The sequence below is a fragment of the Arabidopsis lyrata genome (assembly GCF_000004255.2).
Source record: "Arabidopsis lyrata subsp. lyrata unplaced genomic scaffold ARALYscaffold_1, whole genome shotgun sequence".
Lineage (NCBI taxonomy): Eukaryota > Viridiplantae > Streptophyta > Magnoliopsida > Brassicales > Brassicaceae > Arabidopsis > Arabidopsis lyrata.
Genome location: NW_003302555.1, coordinates 6,276,319 through 6,301,636, shown reverse-complemented (window position 1 = coordinate 6,301,636; position 25,318 = coordinate 6,276,319). Strand labels below are relative to the sequence as shown.

Below are 25,318 nucleotides of genomic sequence, written 5' to 3'. Positions count from 1 at the left end.
TATAAGGTTTTTACAAGTTATAAGCTTTTACAAGCTCATTATAAGGTTCTACACAGTTATCGATACCTTATAAAACCTTAAAAGTACCTTCTAAAACCTTTTAAAATACATTATAAAACCTTACAAAACACTTGTAAATACCTTGTAAAAAACCTTTAAAATACCTTGTAAATTTTTCCCGCCAAAAATTTTCCCGCCAAAAAAATTTCGCAAAAAAAATTGCGGAATCACTTTTCCCGCAAAAAAATTTTTTTGGCGGGAAAATTTTTTGGCGGGAAAATTTTTATGGGAAAATTTTACAAGGTTTTTTAAAGGTTTTTACAAGTGTTTTGGCGGGAAAATTGCGGGATCACTTTTCCCGCCAAAAAATATTTTATATTTTGTGGACCTAATTTTGTTTCAAATAAGGGTAAAATGGTCATTAAAAATTAAAAGAGGGCAAACTTAAAAATGGACTCTCAAAGGGGGCATTTTTGAAAAGGGGTATTGAAAAAGGGGTATTTTTAACAATTTCTCATGATATAATGATATATTTATTTGTAGAAATAGAATCATATAAAGATGAGAGGTGTATAATGATTAATAACAAATTAATATGTTAAGTTAGATATCAAATCTTATATGTTCATTTTGATTGGTCATTCTTTTAAAAGAAATTAATAATAGATTTTCGTTTTTATAATTAAATTAAATTAATTAAAATAGTATTTGACTTGTTTATCCTTAATGAGTTGAAGTAATTTACTCTATAAAATTTTATTTTTAATGACATTCTTAAGTAAATTCGTACAAAGGGAAAAGTTAATTATGGGTAATTGTAAATTGTACTCCCCAAATAATAGTATAAGATTATTTCGATAACACCACTAATTTTCTCTTATAAGTACAACAACTAGTATTTTTGATTTTCTTGAACACTTATACAGTTATACTCGTAAACGAGTACCTCTTAAGCTCTGTTTTCTTAATTCTCTTTATAGAGGGCACGTATTCCAAAATTTAGAAAGTAAGATTACACGATTTAATAAGAAGCAAGCATCTCATCCATCACTCATAATGAAGTTTGAAATTGTACTAAGGTAATCTTTCCCTTATAGTGAATTTCCCATATTATATTGTGCATTAGGATCCTTGTAAGTCATGATCCAATTCACTCTATTGAGCCATATTTGTTACAAGGTGTATTAATAAAGTGATTTTAACTTCGAGCATATACAAAAATATACATATTTGATAACTGTGGTCTAAAGTCTAAAACTTAGTTGGGCCTTTATACTTTATAGCAGTGGGCCAGTGGCTGATAAGATCATAATCATCTTACATTTATACGGCGACTCAACAAGTACATCCACCAACCTTGCATTATTAAAGAAGATTAAGTTTTATGGGCTTCCAACTCAAAACCAATTGACAATGAGTGGATTGCCCCAATTTTTTTATATACTACTCAAGTCCCTTCCCATCTTTTCAATGTGAAATCTTTCTCAACACGCCCCCTCGAGATAATGGCTCTTCTAGCCATTAATCTCGACAGAATCCATCACGTCCCATCGAGATAATGCTTTTCTAGTTATCTCGACAGAATTGAGCCTTCCTTTGGACTATCAATTAGTGTTGGTGATCAGACCACTTTCTGGGCCGGATTAATGGGTCAGCGTATGGATCGGACTCTGATACCATGTCAAAATCCTGTAGACGTTCGTAAAAGGTTTCTCGTTCGATTTCAACAGAAGGCATTGCCTTTATATACAGAGTATAGAACACAAGAATAAACCTAAATACATATGTGATGGGCTAAGTAGTTCACGGCAGCCCATATAGGCCCAATACAGAACACAAAAGGAAAGAAAAGAAGAAAAAATGACACAAGTTGAAAGATTGTTATTTTTCCTTCATTTAATGGGAAAGCTTCATATTGTTCTGAAGGCTATGGACGACTTCACCGAATTGTCTCAGTCAACACGCAAATGCAAAGAGGACCGATAACATATAATATATGGTCCATGTTTAATCATGACACCGACAAAAGATTAATGATGATACAATTGATCTCCAATTGAAAATCTCCACTTTCTTCATTTCTTGCGGGTAATTATAACTAAGCCTTCTTCAATTTCATAGTGTCTAATATTCACATGACACACCTTTTATTCATTGATACAAAAACAAAACAAAGAGGTTTACCCTCAAAATAGATACATTGCATTTTAGATACCAGATCCAGATACACATAAACTTATTGTAGAGTAAAACTACTTTGAAGTTAAAGACTTTTAATAAAACTGAAAATAATGTCCTCCTTAGAAAAGTTACCACACTCACTTGCAAAATGATTGGCGGGGGTCGGAGGAATTAAATAACCTAATATAAAAAGTCTTTTGAAAATATTTGGTCAATTATATGACAATGGAAATACGAAATAGTCACTTGCGTGCCATTAGACATCTTCAATTGGGTTTGGTCGTCACTCGGCATTGTAATTAAAGATAAAAATGATATCGGCGACTTGAATTATTTCTTCTTTATTTTACCCTACTCTAAATTATTATTATTATTATTTTGTTAATTTTAAATTATTTTCTTAGTTATAAATCATAATATTTACACCAAATTTTCACAAACTGTAATATTCGTTATACTTTAATTTGAACAGACTTTTTGAACGCAAACATTCACTAGATCTCCCACAAAATAAAACTGAATTAAAATAAATTAAGAGAGATTTATAAACATTCAAGAAACTTTAATTTTTAGAGTCAGGTATTGAGAATTTTCTTTAATGTATGGATTTATTATTTTGTAAAACTTATCATTCATAATTTCATATGGATATTTCATGGATAAATTCATAGATTTTTAAATATTCAAGAAAAAGAGACTTAATTTCTTTCTAGAAAAAAACTACTTAGTTTTATTACTTATTTTTATAGCGAAGTATTTTTTGTCTAAGGTATATTGACTGCTCAGATGAAAGTCTTTTCAAATGCAAAACAATGAGTGGATTAAAAAAATTCAGAGAGTCATAAAACTTTAAAATGAAAATTTTCTATTAGTGTAATTATTTATATAAAATATAGAAATACTTAACAAAAGCAACGACTAGTTCAAAAAGAGCTCATAGTAATAATTATCATTGTAGAATTTATAAGTCCATGAAAGTGCTAAATTTTTAAAAATAAAGTCTTTTTTCGTAAAAAATGATGGAATATACATGTGTAGTTTCTCATATTTCAGCACACCAAACATTATCCATTAGAAGGACTTGGCAAAAGTCAATCAAATATTAAGTAAATTGTGATGGCTACTTTCAAGATAAAAAAAAGATGTGACTTATTTTATGATTGTTGATGTTCGGACGAGTTCAAAAATAATGGAATTAATGTCCTTATAAATACAAGCATCATTCTTCGTTTATGTTACAAAACCGTAAACACATTGTTTTCTCTGTCTTCCTTTCTTTCCATGGAAGCTCAACACCTTCATGCCAAGCCTCATGCTGAAGGAGAATGGTCCACAGGCTTCTGTGATTGCTTCTCTGACTGCAAAAACTGTAATCACTTTTTCACAATTACTTATATTAATATTTGTATGTGTAAAAAGCTGAAAACAGGACATTTTATGCCTATAAAAATCTGAAAACAAGTAATTTTTATAGTGTTAGATATCAATTTAGACTCAATTTATGAAAAAATCAATTAACAAAAGTACTTACTATAAATCATGCAAAAATTAATGGACAGGTTGTATCACATTCTGGTGTCCATGTATAACATTTGGCCAAATCGCTGACATTGTAGATCGAGGAGCCACGAGTAAGTTACTTCCAATACACGATGTTGCTTTTGCCAAATTTGGCGGCTAATGATAATTAATTGTTGGTACAAAAAAATTCAGCGTGTGGTACGGCTGGAGCTCTATACGCATTGATAACTGCAGTAACTGGTTGTGGGTGTATCTACTCGTGCTTCTATCGTCAAAAGATGAGAGCTCAATACAATATTAGAGGTGATGATTGTGGAGATTGCCTTAAACATTTCTGCTGTGAACTTTGTGCCTTGACCCAACAATACCGTGAACTCAAGCACCGCGGTTTCGATATGAATCTTGGTAATTTATTTCTTCGTTATGCGTTTTTTTTTTCTTTTCATTTTGTTGTTAATTAATTTGTTTTAGTGTTTTCTTAAAACATTGTCATTCGTTAAAAATTGATGTGGTATTTTAGGATGGGCGGGAAACATGGAGAGGCAACAGAACCAAGGAGGTGTGGTAATGGGTGCTCCAGCCTTCCAAGGTGGCATGACCCGCTAAGATTTTTACTTTTTATGTCAATCATAATTTGTCATATGTGTAATAAAAAACGAGGTTTAATCCTCTGTTTATGTTGTATAATATGCTTGTTGTGAAAGTTTGAACATGAGTGTTTTTCTTCAATGTAATTTAACTGTATGGTTACAAGAATTAAATTACAACGTCGAGAAAATGATACCAAAACAATACTCTCTCTCTCCCAAAAGGTAATCTTTTCAATTTTTATGCATTTTTAATATAGTTATTGTTGATTAAATGTAAATTATAAAAAATGAAGACTATTGGTTTAAAGTTATAAAATTGTTAATTATAAAAATAATACATTTATAGTTAATTATTTAAATAATATGTGTAATAAAGCTTAAACTTTGAAGTAAATAGACTATTTAAAATAGTAATCCTTGAGAATATTTTTTTTGGTAGGCGTAATCCTTGAGAATATTAGTATATAAGATATGTGCCTCGTATGTATCGGACAAAAATATATGGATTTAAATTAGGAGGCTTTTGCTTATCTTTTACACATAGCACAATAAACTATTAGTTCTATTTTAAAGCATAACACAACCCTATTTGGACCAAATTGGAAACATTAATTGCATCTAATTAACTGCAAGAAGAAAAAATGAAAAATAAGAGACGAGACTATATATATGTGAACATATGTGAATATAAATACTTTTTTTATAGATGTTAGATTATTTCTTTGCATTCGTCTTTCCATGAACATTAATTGGAAGACTAGGGGAAAACGGTCTATTTTCCCATGAGAAGTATGCGTACCACGCCAGATAGAGCCCATTCTTTGATCTCGGTTTATATGTCCATGAAACAAAAGTTAAATACCTATTTCCCCACAAAATGAAAGTTCAATAGCTAAATCTCCATGAATCGTGGTTACGTCGGTTTGGTGCATAACCCGAGACGAAACCATAAACCCGACCTAATTCTAATACCCGACCCAATCCCAAACGCACCATAAATCAATCACCCAATTTCTTTTTCTTCTTCACTGAACCATTTTAATGGCTTCACCAACTGTACGTATAGATCCAATCAAACAATATAACATATATGACGATTGCTCATTCTAATCCTCTAAATAAATCACAAAACCCACCAAGAAATTGTGTCTTTGGCTTCGATTCCAAGAGTGGAATTGAGCAATTTCAATTCAATTTGTTGAACTTGATTGAAAAATTGAGCAATTTCAATTCAATTCAATTCCTTTATTTTTAGAGCAATTTTTAGAAAAATTGAGCAATTTCTTCCTCTTTTCTCAAGCTCTTGACGAAGCTCTGAAACCCATGTCGTGAAGTTGAATCGTCTTGGCGATTTTCTCATCCGGTTTCTATGTCCTAACAATTTTTGACAACAATTATGGGATTTGATGATATGTGAAAGCATATCCACTAGTGTCAAGCATATCCACTAGTATCAAGGAAATATAAAGGATTGAACTTGCGTAATGCTTCCCACGCTAAGCAAACCGCATCTATCAACGACGCGACGAGGTAAGCTATCAGAAGAAGAGTCATGATCTCCGGTGAAGATGACACAGTCAAGATCGGGAGTTTCCTCTTGGCTGGCTTTGACTGCGCATCAGAGCACTCTCTCGCCACTGCCACCGTCGTTCGTGTACGGATGGAAGAATCCCACCGCACGTTTTTTATTGTTTCTTGCATTGATCACGGAAAGTGATAAACTCGAAGATATGGCGAAGATGATCGTGAGAAGGGTACATAGAAGAATGAAGCAGATCGCCAAATAAGCAAGGAGATAACCCCTAAAGACTTTGCATTCGATCTACGATTGCAATCGAATCTCAAATCTACGATTGCTCATTTTGATTGGCTTGGGTTTGGTTGTAATTGAAATCGGGTATGGGTCATGGTTATTTGCTGTGTAATCGGGTTTAATTTGGTTTATAGGTGATTTAATTTTGTTTTGTAAACAGTGAACCGACTAAAACCAAGATATGTGGGGATATAGGTTTCGAACTATTATTTCGGAGATATATAGGTTTCGAACTTTCGATTCATGGAGATACAGAATGAGAAGTTTTGTTTTTGGGATCTCTAGCACGAGATTAAAGTTTGGGCTCTATCTGGTATGATATCATACTTCTCGTGGGGAAATAGACCGTTTTAACGAAGACTAGTGTAAACTTAAAACAAGAAAGCAATATCGAGATAGTAACAGCTCTGCTTCCACGAAACTACCGTGAAAACTACAGATTAGAGAGTTTACCTTCTTCTTCTTTTTTATCTATAACAAAAAAAATAGTAATTCAAGGATAGGTAGGGGCCTGGTGAGATTAACAATCCCTTGATTTAATTAAAAAATATTCGGTCAACGGTTTCATTTAGCTGAGCTTGTAAATGCCAAATTGAAATCGTCTACTTCAATTTGTTTATTTTTGTCTGAAAACTTCTAAATGTATTTAGCCAACCCCATTTGTCGCTTATACGATACACCTTTCACTAGTTCTCCTTCCCAAAGTTTAATTAGTTCAATTCAGTTTCGAATTCAATTCAATTTGGTTGGATCAAAAGTGCCCACTTTAAACCTTGGGCTTATTATATCGGGCTCGAAGCTAGAAATATGTGTCTTGGTTGGGCTTTGCATTATAGGTTTAGGTTTGATATCCTTTATTATATATATATATATATATTTTTTTTTTGGCAAAGATATCCTTTATTATATAAAACAGAAGTAAATCGGCAATTTTGGTTGTGACATGTGTCATCTTCAATCTATTTATTATTCTCTCCGTTTCACAAAGAGTGTCGTTTTGTATTTTCAATGCAAAATTTTGAGTAAAAATCTAATTTTAACCTTATTTCTTTAATGTATTAATAAGAGAAATAATTTTGTTTAGTGTATTGATAAAGGGTATAATAGAAATTTTAATAGTTTTCTTAATATGTGTATAAAAATGTAGAATGACACTCTTTGTGAAACAGAGGGAGTGTTTTAGTTGTTTTCTTTTTCCTTTTTTTCTAACCATTACTCTTTCTTTACAAAAAAAAATTCATAATTAGTTTCTATTTGTTCTCTTATTTTTTATTCAGTTTTCCTTTTGCTTTACCCCTTTCTCAAAAATCAAATTTTTTATTTAGAAAAAACACCACGATCTCTTCTTGGCAGGGAGAAAAAAAAAACATGAAAATGTCGGTGCATAGCACAGGCCAAAATACTAGTTACGAATATAAACGGTGGATATTTCTTTCATTCCGTTGGAATAATCAACGACGTATATGTATATGGGAAAAGGAGATTTTACCTAAATATCTTCTTTCTCTAAAAATTGGATGAAAAATTAAGAATAAAATAGTAATATTGAAATTCTTTTGCCTGACGTTTTAGACGTGGAAAATTGCATGGGTTTAAGGGATGGTTAATACTTAATACTATAGGATATATACGTTAACTGGTTTAGATGCATTGGTGACTTGGTGTTGTAATTACGGACATCCGCTGCAACTGATCCGCTGTCGTCATTTACATCATTGCAATGAGAGATATGATAGTCAAGATCAAATATAGATAAATTACATATTATATGATGATAAAATAAAAGTTTTTATTGAGTAAGTTCTGCAATGCCAAGATAAAACAGAGATAAGTGATTTATTATATTTTGTTTTGAAACAAGCTAGGTTCTAATGATGTAATATAATGTCCCTATAAATATAAGTTTTTATAGGGACTACTATTAGTCTATATTAGGTAATTTTACAAGTTTTTGACAACATGTATATATAAGAAGACGAATGATAAATCACAAATATTTTTTGTATTTGTTTTTGTTTTTGGCTATATTGAATCATTGAGAGTAAGTTGACAAAGTTAAACGCTATTATAGCTGAGATAAATTTTACAAATTCCCCTTGTTAAATTTGGTTCGGTCGTGAGTCGTGACTGTGGCCGACGAGGATTATTTTAAGTTTTGAGTAGCACACCGAACCGAGTTATTTTGCATCTGATTAAGGTGTCAAAATAAAGAATAATGGGCCCAAATGGTCGAACTTTTGTTTATTCCAATAATTAAATGTACATTAACGATAAATTAAATATTTTCAAAAAAAAAACAAATTAAATAATTTCATATGTCTAGAAAGTTGATCATTCACATTTCACACTTTCACAGAGACCGGACAAAACGTGGATCGCGTTTTTTCTTACCGTAAAGCATAGCAGATGACTTTTTTTCTTTGTACCGACAAAGCGGATGACACATAAAGACGTGGAACATCATAGTTTTCCACAATTGATAATAATAAAATCGATGTTAACTTCAAAGACTAGTACTATATTTTATCTTCAGATTGAATTAAAATTACGTGGGAAAATACTAATCAATATTATTGGCTGATGATGACACTTTAAAGTAGTTGGAAAACTCTTGTTTACCAATGTGAACAAAGTTTTCCAAAAGATAAAGGGATGATGACTCAGCAACTCCCTTACCATACCACGTGTAAACCCATCACCATCATCAATGATGTCACCAGCATGTTCTTTATGTCTCCACCACCGTGTGCCTACTAGCCTAATTTTTCTCTTTTGGGTTAAAACCAAACGGTCGAAACCTAATTAGTTGATATAATCTCTCCCTATACTTAACTAAAAATAGTATTTTTAAAGATATATTACTAGATAGCTGTCGTTTTTTTTTTAATTATACCTTATAAGTTGAAATTCATAATATTAACAAATATATGCAGTTAAGAAAATAGAAATAAATTGTATCATATAGTTTTGTGAAAATGATTTTATGAATATAATTTTTCTTTATTAGTTTCATACTTTCATTTAGATCGATCATAGATTCATTGTCAAAACAGATAGGAAGATGAGGAGAGATACAAACAGAGGAAACATTATTGCACAACTTTTTGTTTGCGTACTCTTTGCTTTGATCTTCTTTCTCCCATCCTAAGCAGTTGCCGATACATCATGACAATTACAAAACGTTTTTTTTGGTAAACAAGTTCACATGATGGTGTCTAGCTACACACACCTAAAATCTAAAATCTAAAATATTTTTGTGATCTGTACATACTTTTCCTTTAGTTTGTAGACTCTTTATGGAAAGGCGTGAGATGTTATTTACAAAGTGATTAAGAACACATCTGATTGTTTTTTCAGCAGATAGAGATCAGTGGAATGGTCTTGTCTTCTTCCACAGGCTTCAATGATGGTGAAGAAAGCCTTTGGACCAAAACATCTAAAGCTTCCTTCATCCACCAATCTCTACAAGTTTCTCTTGCTTCATCCACTTTCATCCAAATTCTTCGACGAAGATGTTGTTCAGGCCAAAGCTCAAGCTCTTCTTTCACAAGCAATGGGAACATTAATCCTTCATAGACTGTTCCTCTGCTTTTGCTTAAGAAATCCCATTTTCCAAGTTGTTTCTGCACCAAATATCAAACAAACATTTACACATTTAGGAGAACGATCTAAAGTAAAACAATCTTAAAACATAATCAGGTGATCAGTTTCAAATTTACCTCAACGTTTCCAACAACTCCAGCTTCTTCTAGAGATTCTCTTGATGCAGCTTCTTCTATAGTTTCATCAAGCTCCCAACCACCCTGACATTATTAAAATCAATTACAGAGTAAATTAACTAAAACCTAGAAGACTTATAAACAAATAGTTAGGATTACTTTTTTGTTTTAATTAATCAAAGTTAGTACCTTTGGGAACATCAGAGCGTGACCCTTCTGTGATGATATAACAAGAACTTCAAATTCGTCAGTAATTGTGCCATCGCTCGAAATCTTGAGTCTGTATGGAATACACCTGCAAATTTAAAACTTTAGAAAATCACACAAAAAGTCAACTCTTATAATGGTGAAACACATATAGATGAAACATACCCGACGACTTGACGGCGTCCCTTGTTGTATCTTTGGGATTGACGACCCGTCCGAGAGACCAAACACACCATGCTACTAGAAAAACAGAGTTCGTGAAGAATCTGAATCTAATTTTTGACTGTATAAAAGAAGAGAGAGAGATCACGGTTTTGCTTGGACGGCTAAAAGGGAAGAGGATCTGAACAAGTGTAACGAATGTTTTTGCAGGTTATGAGATCGAAGTTAAGAATTGTTTGAGAGTAGTTCATTATAAGAAAAGATTGGATAGGAATTAATGAAGTTACGATGGGGTGAGTGAAAAAAAAGATTTGGGATGAGACAAAAAGCGTTGTCTTTGCCTCCTTGCGGCTTATCCTTTTATAGAAAAACGACATATTTTCTAAACTTTTTTTGGTCTTTTTTTTTTTCTTTCTATCAACTTGTGAAAAAAATTCATTAATAACGCTTAATTTAGAATCAAGTATCAACATTAAAAAAAAAACAATTAGTGACACCATAAGGGTGAATTTTAAAAAGATGAACTATAAGAGTAGTTGAAGAAAAAATATAAATGATTTAGAAACAGAATGAATTATGTAAGTCCACACGGCTGTGGTCTAGTAGTAAGGGAGAATTGAGGAAATGTTGGAAGGAACTAACCCATGTTCGATCTATCCTAAAAACAAAAATTACATTTGTGTGGGAAGTCTGGGCTTGAGCCAAAGCTCAAGCAATTCAGATGGTATCTGGGATCAGACTAACTGGATACCCCAGATATTAGTCGGAAAGCATTCTAAATTTGGGGTTAGGCAGTGTGGTAGTCCAACACCTAGGTGTTGGAGTCTACATGATAGCACTTCATTACGTTTCCAACGGGGCTGACCGGATCAGCCGATCGGATATATCAAAAAAAAAAAAAACAGAATGAATTATGTAACAGTAATATTTTAGAAATAGAATAAATCAAAGTCGCTATCCATACGCGGCACGTTAATGTTTACACTTGAGGGACGACGACGTCATGCACCTAATACCGTCTCAATATATAATGAGACATATGGCTAAATCAAAAAAAAAAATTAAAACTTCATAGTAATTTTTAAAAAAAAAAACTTAAGCCTTTTTCTTTAATAATTTTTTAAAAATTAATATTGGATTCTTAGCATTTACCTACTTTACTTAATGGTAGAGACGGGCCTGACGTCAATCCCACCATCTAAGGACTAAAGAATCAGATCCGGCGCAGAGGCCAAGCAACTGAAGCGAGCGATTGGGGTCTCAAAATTTTAGGGCCTTTTAAACTAAAAATTTGTTAAGTTTTAGATATGTTGCAAAAGCTATAAATTTATACTTTAAGGCCTTATTAAAAAAATGATATGGGCTTTTAAAGACAAACTAATTATCTTCAACACTAAATTTTTGATTTAGTAAAAAAAAAACTCTAAACGCTGATTGAATAATAATAAAAAAAAACTGACGGTACATGATACCTCTTATGCGTGTATGTGAGTCAATTTTCTTATTTTACAAGTGAAAAATCCTATTTTTTGAGGTTAATTGTTAGTTTTGCTTATGAATTTATTGTCTTTTCTTTACAAATTTGTTTTAAAAAAGAAAGCGGCAAATCTGATAATGATTCGTTAATGGTTTTTGTAGTATATGAAAAAAGCATACTTTTTGAAGCTTTCCGTAGGGCACTCGCAAATGTCGGTCCGGCAGAACGTTTCGTTTTGATCGTAATGACAATTTTTTCATGTGTCTGCGTTTGAGTCTGTGTTCATAGCCCATCGAAAAGAGATACACTATACCGACATGGAACAATGGTTTTCACTAAATCACTAAAAGTGAAATATGTCAGTTTTTAAAAAACTTATTTAAATGACAAATACTACTATTTCCAAACCTAAACGGATATAAACAATCAATGCTGAATCTTGAAAAAATGGATGGGTACGTAGTTGCATAGAATATAGTCATACACAATTCATTTGGGGTACTTGTATGATTTGTTATCAAATGTGAAAATGTGTATAAGGTAAGGCGGGGTTACAATTTCTCATTATTATTAGGTTTCATTTTTCAGCCACTCTTTTAGAAAATTTCATCCAAAAACTATTCATTCACCAGCCCACAAGTTTATACAAGGTTTTGGTGATAAGTTTCTCTCTATATAAGACAAATCAAGAAAAATTTAACATATGAGAGTTTACCATATGTTGAAATGCTAAATATTCCGTATGACAGTAATTAAGAGTAAAAATGGTTTTAACTTAATAATTTTATATCTTCTTAGTCATGGTACGCGTTAAAAGCATGTGTTTGGAAAGTTTATTGCAACAAATATGAAATGAAAATACGTTTGTTTATTTTCAATTTCTTGTAAGTAGCTTGTAACAACTAACAACGAGATATAACCTTTTAAAACCTATTTCTACTAGTTTTCCAAATAATGTCATTTTCATAGTTACCAATTTTTTTTTTCGGTCAATCAATTTGGTCAATCTTTGAAGATCGATTGAAATGAAAAGCTTCGAAGGCCATCTTAAATGTGACCTCTGTACAAATCCATTATATGGGGATAACAAGATATTGGATGCGATAGATTCACGTCCTAGTTCAAGTACGAGCCACCTTGAGTTATGAATATACCTTGAAGGGTTTATATTATGGCTGCACCGGTTTCGACTCTTTAGTGTACATGTTTCTCGCAAGCATTGCATCAAGATCACTTTCGTCAGCATATATATATCGGATCGGAAGACATCAATTGGTTATCCGGATTTCCAATCATTCGTGGGTTGACGGGTTCTTCGATAAAACAGTATTGGAGGTAAACACTTTTTTTTTCTTCTAGCCAGCATATGTATTGTAGGCAAACCAATTTCTGAAACGCATAACTGCTATGTTGATGTTGTGTGATGTATTATTTCCGGACATAGGACTTTAATTTTGCATCATTATGATTTTTTAGTTGGGATGATAACTGTGTGCCAATAATAAGGTACTTAAAACTATTTTATTAAAAAATCAAATAATATCGTTTCTAATTGTACTTTAAAATCTGACCTTGATAAAAATCAAAATTTTTTTTGTAGGATTGATAAAAATCAATTTGAAAATGTTTTTGTTTGAATAAAAATATATATTTATTATATAATTTGAAACGAATTGACCCGACCCGGGCAGGGCAACAACAAAGTTCGACCCGACTTGTTAGCCGGAAAAGAAAAGCAAATTAGTTTTTGCCGAGAAACCCTTACCCGTATTAAACCCTTGCGACTCTCTCTTTTACTGTGAGCAGACACTTTTTGTTTTCCCTCTCCCTCTCTTCTTCTCCAATCGGATTTTGAACTTCTCTTTCTTCTTCCCGCTCTCTTCGTTTTGCGAGGGAGCCAAAATCGATCTAGGGTTTTGGTTTTCTCGCTCCCAAGAACTTCACTAGGGTTCTCTGTTTCAAAATCCGCGTTTTTTGATTTTGGATTCGTTTCAGTGTTGTTTATTCTTCCAATAAGATGTCACAAGACGATGAGATTGTGATGCGTGATGTCACGAACGCGGGACTTTGTATTGGTGACCGCATTGGCCGAGAAGCCGCATCGCAGCTCGATTTAGAAGAAGCTCTTGAAGCTTCTAGATACGCTAGTCACCCATATTCCACTCATCCCAGAGAGGTTAGCTTCAGGAACGATTCGACCTCCTTGAATTTGTTTTTTTCCCGGAAGCAATTAGCTCTTTCTTCTTTCGATTGTTGCTATTGGGTTCTCGATTTGATGAAAATTTTTAGTTAAATCGAGGTATTGGGGATGTCTAGATAGGGTTAGAGCTCGAGCTTTGTCTTATAGGTGTTTGGCTTTGTTGCAGTGGCCGCCGTTGATTGAGGTTGGTGAGACTTGGGAATTGCCTTCTGTACTCATTGAGAGGTATAATACAGCCGGCGGGGAAGGGACGGCTTTATGTGGAATTTTTCCAGAGATTCGACGGGCTTGGGCATCTGTAGACAATTCTTTGTTTTTGTGGCGTTTTGACAAAAGGTAAATTTGGCTTTTCCTTTTAGTTACAGGGGTGTTTAGAAGCTTGAGTAATTGTTCTTTGTATTGATTAATGTATGTTAATTAGGGATGGGCAGTGTCCTGAGTATAGTGGGGAGGAACAGGCAATTTGTGCGGTTGGTCTAGCGAAATGTAGACCTGGAGTTTTTGTTGAAGCTATTCAATATCTTTTGGTGCTGGCAACTCCTGTTGAGGTGACACTTTTCAATGGTCCAATCTGATCACAACTTTCTTTAGTTTTGTGTACTGTATCTGATTTTTCTTAGAAAACTTTACTTCTCATCAGTTGGTTCTTGTTGGAGTGTGCTGCACTGAAGGACCCGATGGTAGAGATCCTTATGCTGAAATTTCAGTACAGCCTCTGCCCGACTATACAATATCATCAGATGGAGTGACAATGACATGCGTAACATGTACCAATAAAGGGCGCATTTTCATGGCTGGACGTGATGGTCACGTATATGAGCTGCTATATACAACTGGCTCAGGCTGGAATAAACGTTGTCGTAAAGTTTGTCTTACTGCAGGCGTAGGTAGTATGATCTCGAGGTACACACATTCTCTTTGTCCTTTTCTTTTATCTGTTCTCTCTGCTGTTTGATTCTGAAATCTGAGATAAACCAAGCTTATAGCATTCCTTATTATATCTCTAACTCCTTATACTCGAAACAATTCCGCAATAACATATTCTTTTTGATAGTTTTTAAAACATTTATCCCCAATTCTGTTGGTTCTAGGTGGGTTGTGCCAAATGTATTCAAGTTTGGAGCTGTAGATCCTGTTGTAGAGATGGTTGTCGATAATGAAAGGCAGATTTTATATGCCCGGACTGAAGAGATGAAACTCCAAGCATATGTTTTTGGGCCAAATGGGGAAGGTCCTCTTAAGAAGGTGGCAGAAGAAAGGAATCTATTAAATCAGAAGGATGTGAGCCAAGGAAATCGTCAGTCAGCAGTGGCAGGTCGATCTAACAAGCCATCCATAGTCAGCATTTCACCATTGTCCATGCTGGAATCAAAATGGTTGCACCTTGTTGCAGCATTATCAGATGGCAGGAGGATGTATCTTTCCACCTCCTCAAGTGGAAGTGGTAGTACGATTAGCTTCAGTGGGTTCAACAACCACCGCCAGACTCCAAACTGTCTGAAAGTGGTTTCAACCAGGCCATCTCCTCCACTGGGTGTTGGTGTTGGACTTGGTTTTGGGGCCGCATCTATAGCCGGTAGAACTCAGAATGAAGACCTCTCTATGAAAATTGAAACAGCATACTATTCTGTTGGAACTCTTGTCCTTTCAGATTCATCGCCACCTGCTATGTCTTCTCTTCTTGTTGTTAGCAGAGATTCTAGCGTGCACTCTCAGGTTGGCAGCAGTTCAGGGCCAAGTTCAAGGAGTTCTCGGGCTTTACGAGAAGTTGTGTCCTCCCTTCCTATTGAAGGCCGTATGCTTTTTGTAGCAGATGTGTTCCCGTCTCCTGATACTGCTGCTACTGTTCAATCATTATATTCAGAACTAGAATACTGTGGAATCGAAGTCTCAGGAGAGTCTTATGAAAAGGCATGTGGAAAACTCTGGGCCAGAGGTGATCTTTCGACCCAGCATATTTTGCCAAGGAGAAAGATTGTTGTTTTTACCACCATGGGTATGATGGAACTTGTTTTTAATAGGCCGGTTGATATCTTGAGAAGACTTCTGGAGTCCAATTCTCCAAGGTCCCTTCTAGAAGATTTTTTCACCCGCTTTGGAGCAGGCGAAGCAGCAGCCATGTGCTTGATGTTGGCTGCCCGGATAATAAATTTTGAAGATTTAATTAGTAACATTGTTGCCGATAAAGCAGCTGAGGCTTTTGAGGATCCGAGAATTGTAGGAATGCCACAATTTGATGGCAGTAGTGGATTGTCAAATACTAGAACAGCAACTGGAGGTTTCAGCATGGGCCAAGTTGTTCAAGAAGCAGAGCCCATTTTCTCAGGTGCTCACGAAGGGCTCTGCCTTTGTACATCAAGATTATTGTTTCCCCTATGGGAACTTTCTGTGATGTCTAAAAAAACCAGTCCTGACACCATGTCTGAGGAAGGAGTGGTGATTTGTCGTCTTTCTACCAGTGCTATGCATGTGCTGGAAAGCAAGATTCGATCGTTGGAGAAATTCTTAAGATCTAGAAGGAACCAAAGAAGGGGGCTTTATGGATGTGTTGCTGGGTTAGGAGATGTGACTGGCTCTATTTTGTATGGTACTGGTTCAGAGTTGGGAGCTACTGAGAGAAATATGGTTAGGAACTTGTTTGGAGCATATTCCAACGGAGGCGAGTCAGCTAATAAAAGACAGCGATTGCCATATAGTCCTGCTGAATTGGCTGCCACAGAGGTATAATTTGTTGAATTCTTAGAAATCTAGTGTGACTTTCTTCCTCTTTTATTGGTCTGTTGTGGAAGTCATTAATTAGTCTTACCCTCCTGCAGGTGAGGGCTATGGAGTGTATTAGGCAGTTGCTTCTCAGATCTGCAGAAGCTCTTTTCCTACTCCAACTTCTTTCTCAACATCATGTTGCTAGATTAGTTCAGGAGCTTGATGCAAATCTAAAGCAAGCTTTAGTTCAGTTGACATTCCATCAGCTAGTTTGTTCTGAAGAGGGTGATCAAATTGCAACAAGGCTCATAGCTGCCGTGATGGAGGTACCACCCTTTTATATAGCCTTAGTGTCCTCTTCCTAAATGTTTTGACTCACTAATTTAATTGTGATACTATGGTTGCACCAGTATTATACTACCTCAGATGGCAGGGGAACAGTTGACGATATTAGCGGGCGACTACGTGAAGGTTGCCCAAGTTACTTCAAGGAGTCTGATTACAAATTCTTCTTAGCTGTTGAACGCCTTGAGAGAGCTGCTTTAATCTCAGATGCTGAAGAGAAGGAGAATGTTGCTAGAGAGGCGTTCAGTTTCTTGAGTAAGGTCCCTGGATCTGCAGATCTCCGAACTGTCTGCAAACGTTTTGAGGATTTGAGGTTAGTTTTTTAATCCAAGTAGATGTCTACACACTTGGTTGGTTGTAGTTTGTGATCGTTGGTCAATAAACCTTTTAGTTTTGTTTTTATTTATGTGTTAAAGTTATTATTCTTAGTGGCAGTCAAAGAAAAATTGAATCATTTTAGCCTTTTAAATCGAATTTACAATTAAGGATTCACTCAAGAATAAAGTGTGCCCTAAACCAACTTCATCAAGGCAAAACTGCAACTTAACTCAAAATCAATTATACATGATACATATTTTGTTACCCTCTCTTTTAAGATTCCATTTTCTTGGTATTCACTCAGACTAATTTTCTACAGGTTCTATGAAGCTGTTGTCTGCTTGCCTTTGCAGAAGGCCCAAGCTCTTGATCCTGCTGGCGATGCTTTCAATGACCAACTTGATGCTTCCATAAGAGAGCATGCTCTTGCCCAGCGGAAACAATGCTATGAGATTATTGCCAATGCCTTGCGGTCTCTAGCTAGTCCCATGCTAGACGAGGCTTCACGTAGTCAAGATATATGCCAGATCGTTCATCTTGGTGTGCAATCAACTGACAGAGCGTTCCGGGAGTACCTATACAAGGCCATGATTGAACTGGGTCTTGAAAACGAGCTCCTGGAGTACGGAGGTCCGGATTTGGTACCTTTTCTCCAGAATGCTGGCAGTCATTCTGCATCACAGGTTTGCTATTTACACGTTAGCCCTTTTAAGTTATTTCCATTGTTATGGTGTCAAGATTTTCTATCGTATTTTGTCACGTAAATGAGGCACAACCTTAAACGTTCAGGGATTTGTCTACTTGTTATACTAAATAACCTCCATAGCTAAAAACTAGCAGCCTTAGTCTGTCACCAACTGCGAAACAAAAAACAAGTCAGGTTTAGTGGTAGACACTGCAACTACTTTCTAGGAATACTTACATTTGTCTCCTTATGCCATAGGTTGGAGCTGTATCTAATGGATCATCTCCGCTGGGTCACTCAGGAACACAGATTTCATCAAATCAAGCAAAATATTTTGATCTTCTTGCAAAATACTATGTGTCAAAGAGACAGCATGTGCTTGCTGCTCACGTGCTTCTAAGGCTTGCAGAGAGACGTGCTCCTAGTTCAGGAGACAATCCTACCCTTGATCAAAGGTAAACATTCTTTTATGTTATGTGTTGAATATATCCCTAAATTAGATGTTGAATATTTCCCTAAGTCACATTACCTTGTTTCTTCTACTCTCCCTCCTTTTTCATCTCTAATGGGTTGCTGCCTTGTGAATTTAGGCGACAATACCTAAGTCACGCAGTTTTACAGGCCAAGAATGCGAGTAATAGCGATGGTTTAGTAGGTTCTGCTCAAGGTGTTTCTGACAGTGGATTGCTTGATCTGCTTGAAGGAAAACTCGCAGTTCTTCAGTTCCAAATTAAGATTAGGGACAAACTTGTAGCTATAGCTTCCAATTTCGAGTCCTCGGTTGCCATGCAGGACTCTGACCAGAACGGCGGGCCAGTACTTGATGGTGATTCTAGTGATGATTCCAGCTTAGCAAATGCAGCAAATGAAATGGCCATGGAGCTCTCCTCGGAACTTAAAAGCGTAACACAATTGTATAATGAGTATGCTGTCCCATTTGAGCTCTGGGAGGTGAGTCTTAAAATCATAAACTATCATATATATATATATATATATATATATAATATATTCTCGTTTTTCAATGTATTTTTGGACCATATTTCTGGTTAACTGGTTTTCTAGAAGTAACCATAGAAAAAAGGATAGCCACTATTCCTCTCTAGCTGGAACTTAGCAGATATTCTGTAAATTCGTAGGTTCTATTTATACTAAACCTAACTTAAAGTTGATAATGACTGTTTTAGGTCATGCTGAGAATTCTTGTATCAGTATCCTAGTTTTAAAATTGGAAAATCATAAGATCAAACTTTTGAATTGGAAAGATTCAGTGCTATTATAGTCAACTCTCTGTGTAGGCTTTACATTGCTTGTTTGCTGTTCTGGCTTCACTCTATGCAGATCTGTCTGGAAATGCTCTACTTTGCCAACTATTCTGGTGATGCTGATTCAAGTATAATAAGGGAAACATGGGCTAGACTTATTGACCAAGCTCTTTCACAAGGCGGGATAGCTGAGGCCTGTGCAGTTCTTAAGAGAGTCGGATCTCATATATACCCTGGCGATGGAGTTGTTTTACCGCTCAACGTTTTATGCCTTCACCTCGAGAAAGCTGCACTTGTAAGCTCCTCCTTCTCGTTAAGTTGTTGATTCATTTCATTGGGTTATGAACTGACTTTGAGTGCATCTTGTGGAAAATTTTACAGGAGAGATCAGAGAGGATTGAAAATGTTGGGGATGAAGTCATAGCTAAAGCTCTTCTAGCCGCTTGCAAAGGCGCAGCTGAACCTGTGCTCAACGCTTATGACCGTTTATTATCCAATGCAGCCATTGTGCCATCCCCAAATCTAAGAATCCGCCTCCTTTGTTCGGTTCTAGTGGTGCTCCGTGAATGGGCAATGTCTGTACTGTCAGACAGAATGGGCTCGAGTCCAACCAGGTCTTCTCTAATACTAGGCGGCTCGTTTGCGCTAGAGAACAAAGCTGCTCTTAACCAAGGGGTCCGTGATAAGATTGCAAACGCTGCAAACAGGCAAGTTTTATTTTGTCATATTAGTTCGATTTGATTTTTTTTTTTTTTTGCCTACTCCTAATTTTGAAGTATATCTTAAAATCAAGAATCTCTGAAAACTCGACGATTTTTCTTCTTACAAACAGGTATATGACAGAGGTTAGGAGACTGGCTCTGCCACCGAACAAGACGGAGAATGTATACGCAGGTTTCAAAGAACTTGACGAGTCTCTCTTAAGTCCATTCTCCTTCTGATCTATCACTCTTATTTTTTTCCTTTTTTTTTTTAATATGAATCCAATTTCACATAATAGGGTTTAGCAGCTTTCTTGTAACTTTAAATTGCTCTTTGGGGAAATTTCCCCTTCTTTAGTCTTCAAAGAGAATCAAAAATACGAAAAGAGAAAAATAATTCTGTAGTTCCTCTTAAATTTGGCGCCTTGTCTGTCAATTCTCTGTGTATTCTGTAATTTCTTTATCGAGTGTTGTTGTTGGCTAATACATGTTATATTTTTTTTTCTTCCTTCAAAGCTGGTTAGTATATTGTATTTGCATGCTAATTTCTTACAAACTTGAAAATGATGTATCCAAAGCTTTTAAAAGAAAATATTGGTTAAAAGTTACACAATTGGGAGTTTTCTCTGAAATTTTTTGTTTTCGACTGATCGTGCTTCTCGACGTTGGATTCCATTCCATATTTTCATAGAACCAAAGTCGAATTTGCTGGCAGCTTTTGTTTCCCCTTTTTGGTTGATCTTTATCCTCCACTCGAGGAAAACAGAACACAACAGAATAATTAGCATCAAAATTAATAGGTAGGATAGATTAGTGTGTTTACGTCAAACTTAGAAATTATATTCACGGGTATGTAAGTTTTGGTTGTTTATACAAGTAAACTTAATGACGATTTCTGCGTGTTGCAGATAACATTTTCTTTTGTGGGATGTGTGTGTTACAGTTTGAATCGTCTATCAGAAAGTCGTTAAATTTTGGAACCGTGAATTGCTTGCTATTAAAATCTAGATGAAACGTGTTCAGATGAATAATGTAATACAATAAAAACTAAGATAATGTAAATAAAACAGCTCAAAATTTGAGATTAGTTGGTTTGACCGTGGTCCGGACTTGGGACATGTTCGGCTCTTTAAAGTTCAAAGATTCTTGTCTCCTCTTACATTGATTTCTTCACTAGCTATAGTAGTATCTTGAAGAAATGAAATATACTCAAATTCAACGAAAATTAAACTTCCATAGCACCCCCTTTTCAAAAAAAATCTATACAAATATATGCATTGATGAAAAAAGAGAGAGGAAAATAACATGAATGTACATATACATACAAAAATTAATCTGAAATTTGATAGTATAAAAGAAAACAGATTAGAAGTTGTGTCATTCATTTTAGAAAAAGGAGACATGGTCTCTAGTGAATTTACATTTGTCGTACATGTTTGGACAAAATGGGATGGTCCCTAATAATTTGACAACACATACAAATAAATAAATACAGATGGTCCCTAATTCCTTCAATGTAAATTAACCATATTTATACGAACACCAGTGTTATGGTAATTTCTTTTGGACAAGAATGTACTAAAATCATTTTTTTAACTCTCTAATCTCAACTATTATGAGTAAATTAAACAGTAGTAACTAAGAGTGACGCTAATCAATATCTCTGTCTCTATCGTTGTCACTCTTTAACAACTAACCATACCCTTAAACCTCATTTAAATCTCTCTCTTTCTCTCTGCAAAACTAAAAAACAAAAGTGTTCTCTTCTCTTAAACGATTTCAAGCCCTAGCATTTGATGAGCTTGGGCTTATGTGTGTGTATATAGTTGATTTTTGTTGGTCTGTTGTTGAAACTTTAGAACTTTTAGCATTTGGTTCAATTTGGAATTCGGAATTGTGGTGAGGATTGAGATCGCAAAAAGACATGGAGGAAAGAGGATTTATGTCACCTTCATTGGCCATATCGGCGTCGTATCGAGAAGGAGGAAGCAAGGGCTTATCACGACGGAGGTCGATGAGACCAAGCTTTGACGCGGATAACGAGTTCATGAACCTTCTACATGGCTCAGATCCCGTGAGAATTGAGTTAAATCGGCTGGAGAATGAAGTCAGAGGTACGAGAATGTTGGTGATTGACTATGGAATTTGAAATTGGTTTTGGATTTGGACGACTTTTGTTTTAGCAACGTGCATGCTTTGTTATTGTAACATTGACTTGGGGTTATACAGATAAGGATAGGGAATTATCTGAAGGACAAGCTGAAATCAAAGCTTTGAGGTTGTCTGAACGACAAAGAGAGAAGGCTGTTGAAGAGGTTTAAGCCCTTATTCTTTTAAGCTTCCATTGCATAAACAAAGTATTGAACTTGAGTCGCATTGTGTGTGATATTCCTATTTATAGAAGATGGACTAGTCATGTAACTTGGTTATTTGGAATTAGTCATCTCAGCTATATATCGCTTGTCTCTGATCTTACTTCAGTTTGATTTGGGTATTGCTACAACCATCCTAAGGTTATGTCCGCGCATTTTATTATGTTTAATGTCTTTACACTCTCTGTGTACTGACCTCTTTGCTGTTTGACTTGAGTGTTGAAGCTCACTGAAGAGTTGGGAAAGATGGCGGAAAAACTCAAACTGGTTGAAAATCTTCTTGAGAGTAAAGTATGCTTGTAATATCTCTCCTTTGTTCTGTGATTCCTTTTGTTTTTTTTCTCTTAATTCTGTATGTGAGAATGTTGTATGTTGTCACAGAACCTTGAAATCAAGATGATAAATGAAGAAAAGAAGGCTTCCATGGCAGCTCAGTTTGCAGCAGAAGCCTCTCTTCGTAGGGTTCATGCTGCTCAAAAGGATGATGACATGCCTCCAATTGAAGCTATTCTTGCCCCTTTAGAAGCTGAACTGAAGCTTGCCAGACTAGAAGTATTTTCCTTCCTTATCTTTGTATAGCTGGATTCAACAAGTTAACAACCTTCTCATTTGGTTTTACATGTTTTGATTGGTAGATTGCTAAACTGCAAGACGACAACAGATCATTGGACCGCCTAACCAAATCAAAGGAAGCAGCTTTGCTTGACGCTGAAAGGACAGTTCAGTCTGCATTGGCAAAGGCTTCAATGGTTGATGATCTCCAGAATAAGAATCAAGAATTGATGAAACAGATTGAAATTTGTCAGGTATGTCTATATCATTTCTTTTACACATTGGAACATTAAAATACAGTATCTCTTCCCTTTCTTACCATATGGTGGCCTTATTTGTTATAATAGGAAGAAAATAGAATTATAGACAAGATGCACAGACAGAAGGTTGCAGAAGTTGAAAAGCTTATGCAGAGTGTGCGAGAGTTAGAAGAAGCTGTTCTTGCTGGTGGTGCAGCCGCAAATGCAGTGAGAGATTACCAGAGGAAATTTCAAGAAATGAATGTATATTTCGTATTCTCTATACTCTATAGTGCCTCAGTAACTTACTGCTTTTCTTGTTAGTTAGTGTTTTGGTCTCGTACTGATCGTAATTGTGGTGTTTTGTCTTTTCCTTAGGAAGAGAGGAAAATTCTTGAACGGGAATTGGCCCGTGCAAAGGTAAATGCAAACAGAGTTGCTACTGTTGTAGCAAACGAATGGAAAGATTCTAATGACAAAGTGATGCCTGTAAGGCAGTGGCTTGAAGAACGTCGATTTCTGCAGGTAATTGTTGATATATATAAATATATAATATTTAAATTCTCATGCTGCTTCAAGTTGCGATTCATATTTACAGAGATTAACTAAAACTACTGCCATCGCCGTTCTGTTTGGACAGGGAGAAATGCAACAACTACGCGACAAACTTGCCATAGCTGACCGAGCTGCAAAATCTGAAGCTCAGCTGAAGGTAGAATCATAGCTGCGGGACATTGTTAACCATCTTTTTTTTATGTCCTAACTTAGGAATTGCTGATTTTACTTATTTTAGGAGAAATTTCTACTGCGGCTTAGAGTGTTAGAAGAGAGTTTAAAGGGGCCTGCAAGCAGCAGCAGCAGAGGCACATCCGTTGGTAGAAGCTCGAGCAACGGGCCTTCTCGAAGACAATCCCTTGGTGGAGCTGAAACAAGTCCAAAAATTACATCAAATGGCTCGTTGATTAAGAGAACACCAAGTTCTCAGTTTAGATCATTGACTGCTAGTGCAAGCACTGTATTGAAGCATGCAAAAGGAACATCAAGATCATTTGATGGGGGCACCCGATCATTGGATAGAAGCAAAGTGCTAATAAATGGACCGAGATCAAATTTTCCTTTGAACCACCAGTCTTCTGAAGGAACTAGCAGAGGCGAGACGCCTAGCTCAGTAAAAGGGAAAGAAGAATCAGATGACAAGTCAACAAATAATGATAGCGTCCCAGGTGTCTTGTACGATTTGCTGCAGAAAGAGGTCATAACATTAAGAAAAGCTGCGCATGAAAAAGATCAGAGCCTGAGAGACAAGGACGAAGCTATTGAGGTTTGCTATTGCTTGGCCTTTTTTCTGTTCTTTGTAGCCTTTAAATGAAATGTTCTATAATACAGTCTAAAGATTTGGTTTTTGTATATATAGATGTTGGCCAAGAAGGTTGAAACATTGACAAAAGCGATGGACGTTGAGGCAAAGAAGATGCGAAGAGAAGTAGCTGTAATGGGGAAAGAAGTTGCTGCAATGCGTGTTGATAAAGGACAACAAGATAGTAAAACCAGACGTCTCTCAGTCTCAAAGGGAAACACTGCTCAACTGCTTTCTGGAAGGTATCATCACATCAACTACAATGAGCTTTATCTAGTATGACCTTCAAATGTCATTATTGTTTTACGCATTTTATCTTTTGTAGAGTGTCTGGACGAATTGGGATGACGAGGAGCACACAGTGACAAACTGATTCGATCAATCACTGGTTGATCTCTGTGGCTTGCCTTTAATGGTTCTTGTGTCAAATTGAGAGAAGGGATTCAAAAGCTGAAAGAGATGTAAAGAACCAGATTGATTCGATGTGTGCTTCTTCTCTAAAGCATTCCAACATTCAAGGTAAAGGGAGAAATTAACTTCACTTGGCTGATATATCTCTTTACTTTGTTGTGTTATGTATAGTAGTAGTAGTAGAGGTAGGATTATGTTTTCTTTAACATTTTAAGCTTTCACTTGTGTGTGTGTCACTCTCTCCTCTTAGTTTAATATTCTTGTTAACCTAACCCGGTTTTACTCATTTCTCTGTCGATTATTTTGGCAGCCTAATTTTTTGTCTTTAAAGAACTGGTCAAACCCAAAAAATCTGGAGAAAACGAGAGTAGAGTTAATGAACATAACCATCACTAAGAAGGATGTTTACAACATTTGTAATCAGACTTTATCTATTGAACCGGTTCAATCAGACTTAATGATAATTAGTAAGTTTGAATTAAAAGAAAAGAAAAGAAAAGAAC

General features: G+C 35.5%; 4 protein-coding genes across 7 annotated transcripts; 3 read left to right on the top strand and 1 right to left on the bottom strand.

The window, feature by feature from the left end:
- Positions 1–3,385: 3,385 nt before the first annotated feature.
- LOC9326141 (protein PLANT CADMIUM RESISTANCE 2) lies at positions 3,386–4,494 on the top strand. Its single transcript, XM_002892788.2, has 4 exons — positions 3,386–3,550; positions 3,741–3,812; positions 3,895–4,107; positions 4,223–4,494. The coding sequence occupies exons 1-4, from the start codon at positions 3,463–3,465 to the stop codon at positions 4,306–4,308; spliced, it is 459 nt and encodes a 152-aa protein (XP_002892834.1). The 5' UTR covers positions 3,386–3,462; the 3' UTR covers positions 4,309–4,494.
- A 4,683-nt stretch (positions 4,495–9,177) lies between these two features.
- Positions 9,178–10,534, bottom strand: LOC9328896 (nudix hydrolase 18, mitochondrial). The gene is made up of 4 exons (XM_021010845.1): positions 10,197–10,534; positions 10,014–10,119; positions 9,825–9,908; positions 9,178–9,728 (listed from the first exon to the last, which is right to left on the bottom strand). The coding sequence occupies exons 1-4, from the start codon at positions 10,265–10,267 to the stop codon at positions 9,459–9,461; spliced, it is 531 nt and encodes a 176-aa protein (XP_020866504.1). The 5' UTR covers positions 10,268–10,534; the 3' UTR covers positions 9,178–9,458.
- A 2,831-nt stretch (positions 10,535–13,365) lies between these two features.
- Positions 13,366–20,388, top strand: LOC110224811 (nuclear pore complex protein NUP155). Its single transcript, XM_021012097.1, has 14 exons — positions 13,366–13,468; positions 13,666–13,846; positions 14,037–14,206; positions 14,292–14,418; positions 14,511–14,773; positions 14,962–16,591; positions 16,687–16,899; positions 16,984–17,231; positions 17,556–17,919; positions 18,180–18,376; positions 18,512–18,872; positions 19,260–19,478; positions 19,565–19,890; positions 20,016–20,388. The coding sequence occupies exons 2-14, from the start codon at positions 13,688–13,690 to the stop codon at positions 20,122–20,124; spliced, it is 4,386 nt and encodes a 1,461-aa protein (XP_020867756.1). The 5' UTR covers positions 13,366–13,468; positions 13,666–13,687; the 3' UTR covers positions 20,125–20,388.
- Positions 20,389–21,584: 1,196 nt separating this feature from the next.
- Positions 21,585–25,130, top strand: LOC9328895 (microtubule-associated protein 70-4). Of its 4 annotated transcripts, none has more exons than XM_021010643.1 (12): positions 21,593–21,998; positions 22,114–22,199; positions 22,482–22,547; positions 22,638–22,808; positions 22,892–23,062; positions 23,156–23,311; positions 23,426–23,572; positions 23,688–23,759; positions 23,841–24,368; positions 24,462–24,642; positions 24,730–24,780; positions 24,888–25,130. In XM_021010643.1, the coding sequence occupies exons 1-11, from the start codon at positions 21,809–21,811 to the stop codon at positions 24,750–24,752; spliced, it is 1,791 nt and encodes a 596-aa protein (XP_020866302.1). In that variant the 5' UTR covers positions 21,593–21,808; the 3' UTR covers positions 24,753–24,780; positions 24,888–25,130. The 4 variants fall into 4 exon arrangements, with proteins under 4 accessions (XP_020866299.1, XP_020866302.1, XP_020866301.1 ...); XM_021010641.1 differs by having other exon boundaries at positions 21,594–21,998; positions 24,462–24,646; XM_021010640.1 differs by having other exon boundaries at positions 21,585–21,998; positions 24,462–24,646; positions 24,730–25,130.
- Positions 25,131–25,318: the final 188 nt, after the last annotated feature.